Source organism: Panthera uncia, chromosome D1, assembly GCF_023721935.1.
Source record: "Panthera uncia isolate 11264 chromosome D1, Puncia_PCG_1.0, whole genome shotgun sequence".
Classification (NCBI taxonomy): domain Eukaryota; kingdom Metazoa; phylum Chordata; class Mammalia; order Carnivora; family Felidae; genus Panthera; species Panthera uncia.
The window spans coordinates 51,238,836-51,251,203 of record NC_064808.1 but is presented as its reverse complement, the minus strand read 5'-3'; the positions used below and the strand labels follow the sequence as shown (position 1 = coordinate 51,251,203).

Sequence of the window (12,368 nt, the reverse complement as noted above, 5' to 3'; positions counted from 1 at the left end):
TGTGGTCACTGCCACTTCTTAGCCTTGCTATGAAGCTCAATCATTCATGTATCTATATTCATTCAACAGGCATTTCTGGGTGTTTTTATTTACTGTGCTTTTTGCCTTATATCCATATTTATCAAAAATATCTTTGCTCACCACTTCCTGACATTAGTCCACACCTTACCCTGAGATCGCCTCCACACACATGCTTGTCTCACTAGCAGCCAGGGTCAGGCATCTCCACACCAAGACAAGACAGTTGTTTCTCCTTTAGCAGTCCCAAGAGGAAGTTCAATTTAGAGGGATAATTTTCTATCAGCCTCGAGTTTTTCTCTGATGGAGACTGTAACCCCTTTAATACTGGGAATTTTCTGACGGTGGCCATCTGTCAATTTTCAGGAAGGAGATCATTGGCAACCTAAATCTGTGAGCTTTGTTTTCTTCTTCCCTTCCCTCAGTGTCCAGGGGTCTTTCTCCATTATAATGTGACCTCACTAGCTTTTTTCTAATTTTTAAGGTAGCACTGATCCCACAGGATGAGATCTCAACATGAAGAACTCTAATAGCTCTTTGGAGTTCTTACCTACAACGTTCATTCTGACTGGCATCCCAGGGCTGGAGGCAGAGCACCTCTGGATATCCATCCCCTTCTGCCTGATGTACATTATCATCTTCCTTGGGAATGGCACCATCCTTCATGTCATCAGAACAGACACTGCCCTACACCAGCCCATGTACCTCCTTCTTGCCATGTTGGCACTGGCTGAGGTTGGTGTCTCTGCATCTACTCTGCCTACGGTGCTAGGCATCTTCCTTTTTGGCATCACTGAGATTAGTTTTGATGTATGCCTTTTTCAGATGTTTTTCGTCCATTCGTTCTCCATTATGGAGTCAGCTGTGTTGCTGGCCATGTCTGTGGACCAATTTGTGGCCATCTATAGCCCACTGCGCTATACAGCCATTCTAACCCTGCCCCGTATCTTTGGCACAGGAGCTGTCATGGGGCTGAAAAGCATTATGCTCATGGCCCCATTGCCCATGCTGTTAAGGCACCTGCCCTTCTGTGGCCACAACGTCCTCTCCCATTCCTATTGCCTCCACCCCAACCTTATCCATCTACCTTGCGGGGACATTTCTATCAACAATATCTATGGGCTTTTCATTGTTACCTCCACTTTTGGGCTGGATTCACTGCTTATTGTCATCTCCTATGGGCTCATACTCCACACTGTACTGAGTATCACCACTGGGGAGGGGCGGAGGAAGGCACTCAACACATGTGGCTCACATATCTGTGCTGTGCTCGCTTACTATGTGCTTATGATTGGCTTATCTATGGTGCACCGCTTTGGACACCACGTGTCCCCTTGGCTGCATGCTATGATAGCCAATGCTTATCTCTTCTTCCCACCTGTTGTCAACCCCATTGTCTACAGCATTAAGACCAAGGAGATCCATCGTGGCATTGTCCGAATGTTCTCAGAGAAAAGAGCCAGAGTTTAGACAAAGGACAAAGTAGGAGGGACTTTTTTCTATAATCCCAGGTGGTCCAAGCTTGCATGTTATGCAAATGGTGTTATCTTAAAATACGTTATCTAACAGAAGTTCTACATAATCTAGCAATAAACTGGAGTATCCGTGGGGGTGGACTATGTGTGACAGAACAGTACAAAGGATTGATGTTATTTTTTAAATGTGTTACATGAGGTTTTCCATTACCTTGCCTAGCTGGAGCAGGAATGCAGGAAGGATTGCTAATGAAAGCATGACTCTCCCCACAAGGGAAAGGTAATCAGGAGATGGAAGGTGTCCTGGGAAATCTATTGAGATCTCTGTTCTAGGGAATGAGGATGTGAAATGGATTGCATTCTCTTGAGTTGTTCGCACTTGATCTTGATAGCAGGAGGCTACATTAACTAGCTTAAAGGAGGCTTCCAGTACTGGCTCTGACTGGTATTTGATCAACTCACCAAGGCTCCCAGTTGAGAGTGACAAAGATTGCGAATCCTGTTCATTATGTAAAATTCTGAAGATCTGCACCTAGGATGCAGAATCTTTTAAAAAGGCAAGCATCCCTTTTATGTACATTAATTTTTTTGTCTGGTTGATTATTTCTTTGCAGACATTTGAAATAATGTAGAAATTTCACACCTATATTTTTAGGAAAAGGAGCTAAGACTTTTGAGATGCAAATGTATACTTTATTATTTTAATAATTTCCCAGAACAACCCTATGAGATATTATTAATGTAATTTTTTTTCACGTGAAAAACCACTGCTTGGTTATAGTGAGCATCTTGCTCAAACCTATGCATCCAAGAGCTAGCAGTGGAACCAGTTAGGTTAAACTCCAGAGTGTAAGCTATTAAGCCCATAAATCATACCGTCAAGTAAGCAAGAACTGTGTCTCCTCAGACCTTCCTAGTAGTCAATCAAATAACAATAACTGAGCACATGCAATGGATCAAACACAAATCTAAGCCTAGAGATAAAGTGGTGACCAAAAAAAGACATTTCCCTTTCTTCATGGTGCTTAGAAATAATTTTTTTTCTACTTCTGTCTCTGCTCTTCTTTGTAATTTCTGGAACTATGTTTAGAATCAATTAAAAAATAGACCTCAAATACTCCCACATTCAAATAAAGCTTTTGAATATGAATTTTAAAAATTTTATGCCAGTACCATACTGTCTTGATCACTACAGCCTTTTAATATAACTTGAAGTCTGGAATTGTGATGGCTCTACTATTGTTTTTCTTTTTCAAGGTTTCTTTGGCCATTTGGGGTCTTTTGTGGTTCCATACAAATGTTAGGGTTATTCGTTACTAGTTCCATGAAAAATTCTGTTGGTATTTCAATAGGGATCACATTAAATACATAGATTGCTTTTGGTAGTATAGATATTTTAACAATATTTTTCTTCCAATCCATCAGCATGGAATGTCTTTCCATGTCTTTGTGGCATTTTCAATTTCTTTCGTCAGTGTTTTATAGTTTTCAGAGTACAGGTCTTTCACTTCTATGGTTAAGTATTCCTAGGTATTTTATTATTTTTGGTGCAATCGTAAGTGGGATTGCTTTCTTAATTTTTCTTTATGCTGATTTATCATTTGTGTATAGAAATGCAGTAGATTTCTGTACATTGATTTTGTATCCTATGGCCTTACTGAATTCATTTATCACTTCTAGTAGTTTTTTGGTGGGGTCTTTAGGGTTTTCTATATATAATATTGTGTCATCTGCAAGTAGTGAAAGTTTTACTTCTTCTTTACCAATCTGGATGGCTTATATGCCTTTTTCTTGTCTGATTACTATTGCTAATATGTAGAGAAAAAGGAACCCTTGTGCACTGTTGGAGGAAATGCAAACTGGTGCAGCCACAGTGGAAGACGGTATGGAGGTTGTCAAAAAATCATGGGGCACCTGCATGGCTCAGTCAGTTAAGCATCTGACTTGATTTTGGCTCAGGCCATGATATCACAGTCGTGAGATCAAACCTCATGTCCAACTCCACGCTGAGCATGGAGCCTGCTTGGTATTCTCTCTCTCCCTCTCTCTGTGTCCCTACCCAGCTCACGCATGCATGCATATGCTCTCTCTCTCTCTCTCTCAAAATAAATAAATAAACATTAAAAAAGAACTGCCCTATGATCCAGGAATTCCACTACTGGGTATTTATCCAGAGAATACAAAAACACCAAATTGAAGGGCTATATGCACCCTTATATTTATTGCAACATCATTTGCAATTGCCAAGTTATGAAAGAAGCCTAAGTGTTCATCAATAAGTGAATGGATAAAGAAGATATGAGATACACACACACACACACACACACACACACACATACACACACACATAGAATGGTATGTTATTCAGCCATAAAAAGAATGGTATCTTGCCATTTACAAAAATATGTATAGACAGTATAGACAGTATAACGCTAAGTGAAATAAGCCAGTCAGAGAAAGGCAAATACCATATGATTTCATTCATATGTGGAATTTAAGAAACAAACAAATAAAGGGGAAAAAAGGAGACCAACCATCAAAGAGACTCTTAATAATAGAGAACAAACTGATGGTTACCAGAGGGGAGATGGGGGTGGGTGGGTAAAATAGGTGAAGAGGATTAAGGAATGCATTTGTCATGATGAGTGCTGAGTAATGTATATAATTGATGAATCACTATATTGTACACCTGGAACTAATGCAACACTGTATGTTAATTACATTGGGTAATAAATAAATAAATAAATAAGTAAATAAATTTAAATGGTTTGATTGCACTGCATTGCAGTGGTACCAAAACAGCCAAAGATTTTTTTGCAAAAGTTAATTCTGTGACTCTAACTCCAGGTTTCCAGACACTATGTTTCTATAGATTCTGACCTCAAGATCATAAGTTGCCTATAACTATGCCCTAGATTCATAGCCCACTGATGGGTGATTGAACTCTGCAGGCAACTGTGACAGAACTATCAAGAGAAACCAAGCAGCAAACCCACAGGAAACACCATCCCATAGATTACTAAAGAAGTGAGACAGTGGTAGTTCCCTGAGAGAGAAGAGGAGAAGGGATATCTTTAGAGTGTCTGAGGAAAGACATCCTATAGCTGGAAAGGCACAAGAAGCAATGATGAGGTCAAGTTGTCAGATGGCTTGACATAAAATGAGAATCTTAGGTCTCACTTTCATTCTCTTTATGGGATGGCATGGTGAACCCTCAGACTTCTTAAATATGATCACTCCTATACTTAAGGCTATCAAAGACAGTAAGATTCTAAATGTAGATAGAGTTTTTCAGATCAAGGCTAATTTAATGGATACTTTTCAGAAAGCTCCATCCTACAAAGGACTAGATATATAATGCCCCATTTATAGCTCCTTTCTTTCCAGTCTTTTTCACTCATTTTCCTGTGGTCCAGTCTCGGGGACAACCTAAGGATCAGACAAAATCCTAGAAAATCACACAGTGAAGGGTCTAGAAGTCTCTGGGTGTCTATGCAGTTGAAAAATAAGCAGAGTCTAATAGGAAAGCATCAGATTTGGCTGTATCTTTTTCTGACATTATATTCACTATTCTAACTTAAAATTTAGACCTTTGGAAACCACCTTAATTCTTGATTTTGCAAACCAGACAAAATAATGTCATGTCATTATATTAAGCTAGACCTGAAGCTAAATTATGAATCGGAACCCTTGAGAAAATTTCATGACATGTTATGGGCATTTCCACATTCATCAAGTACATGTTCATTTGTTTCAGATTAATCCTTCTGCCAAGAACAGTTATAAAAGTTAGAGAAATATTTTGTAAGTGGCTTCAGAGAGTATCCAATGCAACGATATGTAAAAGTCAAGATTCCAAAGACAAAAGGAGCAGAGAAGTGAACCTGATTTGATGCCATTCTCTCCCTTAAGAATTTTGCCAATTCAAAAGTGATAGCTGATAAAACCGGATAAGCTTATAGCAATCACAAAGGGGTGGAATGCAGAGGGACAAAAATTGGAACACAAGGATCCCCATGGATGAAAGGGACTGGTAAATACCTGAGGATTTATTTGGATTCTAAAATGTTATACCTTGGAGTAAGGGAAAATTACAAATAGACTAGCCTGGGGAGCCTAGTTGGCTCCCTAGTGGCTCAGTTCATTAAGCATCCAACTCTTGGTTTTGGCTCAGGTCACATGGTCATGGGATCAAGCCCCACATTATGGTCCACACTGAGCATGGAGCCTGCTTAAGATTCAAGATTCTCTCCTCTCTCTCTCTCTCTCTCTCTCTCTCTCTCAATTTCTCTTTCTCTGCTTTCTCCCCTGTTCACACATACTTTCTCTTTCTCTTGAAATAAATAAACATTTTTTAAAAAGAAATATACTAGCCTAACATAGGTTTTTAAAGTCAACTCACACTTAATTTTACTACTCTATAAGAATTAAGGTGACCAACCAACTCAATTTTTCCAGGACTTTCCTGGCTTTATCTTAGAAAGTACCACATTCTGGAAAAATCCCTCAGCCAAAAACTGGTATGGTTGATCACTCAAATCAAAACTAAAACTAAATATTCTCTCCAGGAAGATATTAACCAGCATCTTGAATTATGCTCACAATTTGATGGTGTTCATTAAAATTTAACCAGGAATGAAAAATACGATATTGAACAAAAGTCAATAGGAAAAAAAAAGATAAAAAGCAAAAGGATTAGATCCACAGATGATCCAGCTTTAGGAATCAGCATACACAAACATTTAAATAATTTTTATTACTGGGGTGCCTGGGTGGCTCAGTCAACTAAGTGTCTGACTCTTGATTTCAACTCAGGTCATGATCTCACAGTTTGTGAGTTTGAGCTCAACCAGGCTCTACACTAATAGTGCTCTCTCTCTCCCTCTCTCTCTTTCGCTCTCAAAATAAATAAACAAATATTTAAATGATTTTGATTACTATAGCCTACAATTCACATTGCAAAATATAGAATTTAAGCAACAAATTGGAAACTATTAAAAATAAAATGAAATACTAAAATATAACTGACATTAAAGACTGAATGGATGGATTTAATCATGTTAGACACAATTGGAATAAAGAACCAAAACAGGAGGAAAGTAATTCAGATCATACCCAGACTACAGACAATGTTGAGTATCTGGAGCATGAAAGGATAAAGTATAACAAAATAAATAAAAACCTTAAAACACATATGGTATTTGCTGGAAAGCTCAAGTACACAAGGAATTGGAGCCCTAGAAGGAGAGTATCCTGGGGAAAAAACAATATTGGGATATAATAATATACATATTTTCCAAAACTTACATAAAACATGAGCAAAAAATTCAAGAAACACAATAAACTACAAGGAGGAAAAGTACAAAACAACCAATATACCCCTAGCCACTTAAAATTCATACAGTGGAAAAGTAAAAATGAAAAAGAACATGTTAAAATTAAAACAAAGAGAAAAAGCATTGCAAATCAATCTGTCCATTTTTCAATGAAAACAATTAACATCTTCAGGGGAAGGAGTCAACATGGCAGAGGAGTAGGGATACCAGAATTTCCCTCCTCCCTCAAACTCAGCAGTAATGAGATCAGAACACTTGGAATTCCAGGAATCCAGGCTACAGTCTAACAGAAACCTCTCTAGGCACCTACAGAAACAGCTTGGTGGTTCAGAGGTGCATGCTTAGGGATTGGGATAGATAAAGCAGGTGGCGGTGTAGGCACGTAAGTGTGGGGGGTACCCCTTGGTGAAGAAACGAAAGAGAGGCTGTAGAAGTGTGGGATCATATTTGGATAAGAGAAAAACCTCTCCAGACCACAGTCTGGAAGACAAAGAATACAAAGAGAGACAGTTTCCACTTTGCAAACAGCCTTAGGAGTGAAGATCAGAGATTTCAGGGTGGCTGAACTATCTCCAGACCGGAGGCCAATGCATGTGGGTGCATCTCGTGGGAAGGAGAGCCAACCCCAGACTGGGTAACACTCTCACAGGTGCACTTGAGAGAAAGCCGTCCCCTCCATAAAGTACCATGAGAAGAGGGTTTATCAATGCTCCAAGAACAAAAGACCCTGCAGGTGCCAGGCAGAGGCCCTTTGTTGGCTGGGTGGAGTGGTGCTATTTCGGTCCACAGTGTGGGATCCTCTCACACACGGGATTTTGAATCCCAGGGAGACTGTGGAGTGGGACAAACCAGCCCACCAGCACCCACACTGCTCTGGGAAGGCTGCTTGAACAGCACGGTTTGGGACACTTTGAGGGGGAGAGATTGAGGGGGAGGGTCACCCTTTTCCTTCCCAACATCAACACAGTGGGGCTTCAGGGAACCGGACAGAGACCTACCAGGGGAGGCAGACCACTTACGCCAAACCTCCCCCCTCAGAGACTAGTAACTGCTCATCTACTGGGGTGAGATTGACACTCGCACAACCGGTCATTCACTCTCCACCAACCAGTACAGCCACTGTCTCCAAGGCACCAACAGACCACTGTTCTCAGATTTTGCATGTTACTCTGTTTTTTTAATTTTATTTTTGTTGTTTTTCTTTTTTTTTCTGTTTATTTTTTAATTGCTATTATTTTTTCTTTTATTTTATTTCCTCCGCTTCTCTTTTCTCTTCCTTATCTTTCTACTCTCCTACTTTTTCCTTCCCCCCATGGAGTCAACCTTACAGTTTCATGATGAATTAAGACAAGCTGTAAATTAGGTGAAAAATAAATTAGATTCAGTGACAGCAAGGATGGGCGAAACAGAGGAGAGAATAGGTGAAACAGAAGATAAAATTATGGAAAATGACGAAGAGAAAGGAAATTACTAGACCACGAGGGAAGAATCAGAGACCTAAGTGATTCAATGAAATTAAATAATATTCGTATCTTAGGATTTCCAGAAGAGAGAAAGAAAGGATTATTTGAACAAATTATATGGGAGAACTTCCCTAATCTGGGGAAGCAAACAGGACCCCTTCAGAATAAAGAAAAACAGATCAACGCCACAACATATCATAGTGAATCTGGCAAAATACAAAGATAAAGAAAGAATTCTGAAAGCAGCTAAGGACAAATGGGCCTTGTCCTACAAGGATAGACACATAAGGGTAGTAGCAAACCTGTCCACTGAAACTTGGCAGGCCAGAAGCCAGTGGCAGGAAATATTCAATGCTTTGAATAGGAAAACTATGCAGCTAAGAAACTTTTATCCAGCAAGGCCGTCAGTTAGAATAGAAGGAGAGATAAAGGCTTTCCCAGACAAACAAAAACTAGAGTTCATGACCACTAAACCAGATCTGGAGGACATCCTAAAGGGGGACTGTGTGAGTGGAAAGCAGCAAAATCTACAAAGGACAAGGGACAACACCACAAGCACAAAACTTACAGATAACACAGTGACACTAAATCCATATCTTTCAATAATCACTCCGAATGTAAATGGACTAAATGCCCCAGTCAAAAGACATAGGGTATCAGAATGTATAAAAAACCAAGATCCATCTATATGTTGCCTACACAAGACTCATTTTAGACCTGAGGACACTTACAGATTGAAAGCGAAGGGATGGAGACCATCTACCATGCTACGGATGTCAAAAGAGAGGCAGAGTAGCCATACTTACATCAGACAAACTAGATTTTAAAACAAAGACTGTAACAAGAGATGAAGAAGGTCATTATATCATAATCAAGGGGTATACCCATCAAGAAGAGCTAACAACTGTAAGTGTTCATGCCCCTGATGTGGAATACCCAAATATATGAATCAATCAATCAATCACAAACATAAATAAATGTGTAGACAACAATTCCGTGATTGTAGGGGTCTTTAATACTCCACTTACAACAAAGAGGAGATCATCTAGGCAGAAAATCAGTAAGGAAACAATTGCTCTGAGTGACACATTGGACCAGATGGACTTAACAGATATATTCAGATCTTTTCATCCAAAAGCAACAGAACACATATTCTTCTCGATTGCACATGGAACATTCTCCAAAAACAATTGCAAACTGGGTCACAAAGCAGAATACAAAAGGATTGAGATCATACCATGCATATTTGCAGATCACAATGCTTCGAAATTTGAAATCAACCACAAGAAAAAATTTGGAAAGCCTCCAAGTACATGGAGGTTAAAGAACATCCTACTAAAGAATGAATGTGTCAACCAGGAAATAAAAGAACTTAAAAAGTATATGGAAGCAATTGAAAGTGAAAACACTACAGTTCAAACCCTTTGGGATGCAGCAAAGGCAGTGCTAAGAGGAAAATACATCACAATCCAGGTCTATCTCAAGAAACAAGAAAAGTAACAAATATAGAATCTAAGCTCAACTTAACTGAACTAGAAACAGAGCAGCAGGAAACCCCAAAGCCAGCAGAAGAAGATAAATAATAAGGATTAGAGCAGGAATAAACAATATAGAATTAAAAAAAAATAGAATAGACAAATGAATCTAAGAGCTGATTTTTTGAAAGAGTAAACAAAATTGATAAGCTCCTAGCCAAACTTCTCAAAAAGAAAAGAGAGAGGACCCAAACAGAGAAAATCACAAATGAAAGAGGAGAGATCACAACCAACACCACAGAAATATAAACAATTATTAGCAAATAGTATGAAAAATTATATGTCAACAAACTGGATTAGCTGGAAGAAATGGACAAATTCCCGGACACCACACACTATCAAAACTCAAATGGGGAGAAATAGAAAACTTGAACAGACGCATAACCAGTGAAGAAATTGAATCGGTTATCAAAAGTCTCCCAACAAATAAGAGCTCTGGGCCAGATGGCTTCCCAAGGGAATTCTACCAGGCATTTAAATCAGTGCTAGTACTTATTCTTCTCAAGCTATTCCAAAAAAATAGAAATGGAAGGAAAGCTTCTGGACTCATTCTATGAAGCCAGCATTACCTTGATAACCAAATGAGACAAAGAACCCACTGAAAAGGAAAATTACAGGCCAATATAACTGATGAAAATGGAGGTAAAATTTTTCAAAAAGATACTAGAAAATCTAATTCAACAATTTTTAAAAGGATTATTCACCATGATCACATGGGATTCATTCCTGGGCTGCAGGGCTGGTTCAATATTCACAAATCAATCAGTGTGATACACCACATTAATAGACGAAAGGAGAATAACCATATGATCCTGTCAATAGATGCAGAAGAAGCATTTGACAAAATACAGCATCCTTTCTTAATAAAAACTCTCAATAAAGTCAGGATAGAAGGAATGTACCTCAACATCATAAAAGCCATATATGAAAACCCACAACTAGTATCATCCTCAATGGGGAAAAACTGAAAGCTTTCCCCCTGAGATCAGGAACACAACAAGGATGTCCACTCTCACCACTGTTGTTTAACATAGTGTTGGAAGTCCTAGCCTCAGCAATTGGACAACAAAATGAAATAAAATGTATCCAAATTGGCAAACAAGACATCAGACTTTCACTTTTTTGCAGATGACATGATACTCTACATAGAAAACACAAAAGACTCCACCAAAAGTCTGCTAGAACTGATACATGAATTCAGCAAAGGTGCAGGATATAAAATCAATGTACAGAAATCAGTTGCATTTCTACACACTGATAATGAAGCAACAGAAAAAGATATCAAAGAATCAATCCCATTTGCAAATGCACCAAGAACCATAAAATACTTAGGAATAAACCTAACCAAAGAAGTAAAAAATCTGTATGCTGAAAACTATAGAAAACATATGAAGGAAATTGAAGAAGATACCAAAAAATGGAAAAATGTTCCATGCTCATGGAGTGGAAGAACAAATATTGTTAAAATGACAATACTACCCAAAGCAATCTGCACATTCAACGCAATTCCAATCAAAACAGTACCAGCATTCTTCTCAGAGCTAGAACAAACAATCCTACAATTTGTATGGAATCACCAAAGACCCCAAATAGCCAAAGTAATCTTGAAAAAGAAAACCAAAACTGAAGGCATCACAATCCCTGACTTTAGTCTTTACTACAAAGCTGTCATCATCAAGACAGCATGGTATTGGCACAAAAACAGACACATAGACCAATGGAATAGAATAGAGAACCCAGAATTGTACCCACAAATGTACGGCAAACTAATCTTCGACAAAGCAGGAAAGAGTATCCAATAGAAAAAAGACAGTCTCTTTAACAAATGGTGCTGGGAAAACTGGACAGCAACATGCAGAAGAATGAAACTGGACCAGTTCTTACACCGTACACAAAAATACATTCAAAATGGATGAGAGACCTAAATCTGAGACAGAAAACCATCAAATCCTAGAAGAGAAAGCAGGCAACAACCTCTTTGACTTTAGCCACAGCAACTTCTTACTTGACACGTCTTCGAAGGCAAGGGAAATAAAAGCGAAAATGAACTATTGGGACCTCATCAAGATAAAAAGTTTCTGCACAGCAAAGGAAACAATCAACAAAACCAAAAGGCAACCAACAGAATGGGAAAGATATTTGCAAATTACATATAGGATAAAGGGTTAGTGTCAAAAATCTATAAAGAACTTACCAAACTCAACACCCAATAAACAAATAATCCAGTGACAAAGTGGGCAGATGACATGAATAGACATTTATCCAAAGAAGACATCCAGATGGCTAACAGCCACATGAAAAGATGCTCAACATCGCTCATCATCAGAAAAATATAAATCAAAACAGCATTAAGCTACCACTTCACACCAGTCAGAGTGGCTAAAATTAACAACTCAGGCAACAACAGATGTTGGCGAGGGTGTGGAGAAAAAGGAACACTCTTGCATTGTTGGTGGGAATACAAACTGGTACAGTCACTTGGAAAACAGTGTAGAGGTTCCTCAAAAAATTAAAGATTGAATTACCCTACAACCCAGCAAT

At 38.7% G+C, this 12,368-nt stretch overlaps 1 protein-coding gene across 1 annotated transcript; it reads left to right on the top strand.

Moving 5' to 3' along the window:
• The first annotated feature begins 519 nt into the window (after positions 1-519).
• On the top strand, positions 520-1,489 carry LOC125913633 (olfactory receptor 51J1-like). The gene has a single exon (XM_049618858.1). The coding sequence runs from the start codon at positions 535-537 to the stop codon at positions 1,486-1,488; it is 954 nt and encodes a 317-aa protein (XP_049474815.1). The 5' UTR covers positions 520-534; the 3' UTR covers position 1,489.
• Positions 1,490-12,368: the final 10,879 nt, after the last annotated feature.

Excerpts from the sequence above, each read along its gene's own strand:
- LOC125913633 (XM_049618858.1), top strand. The coding sequence starts at position 535 with ATGAAGAACTCTAATAGCTCTTTGGAGTTCTTACCTACAACGTTCATT.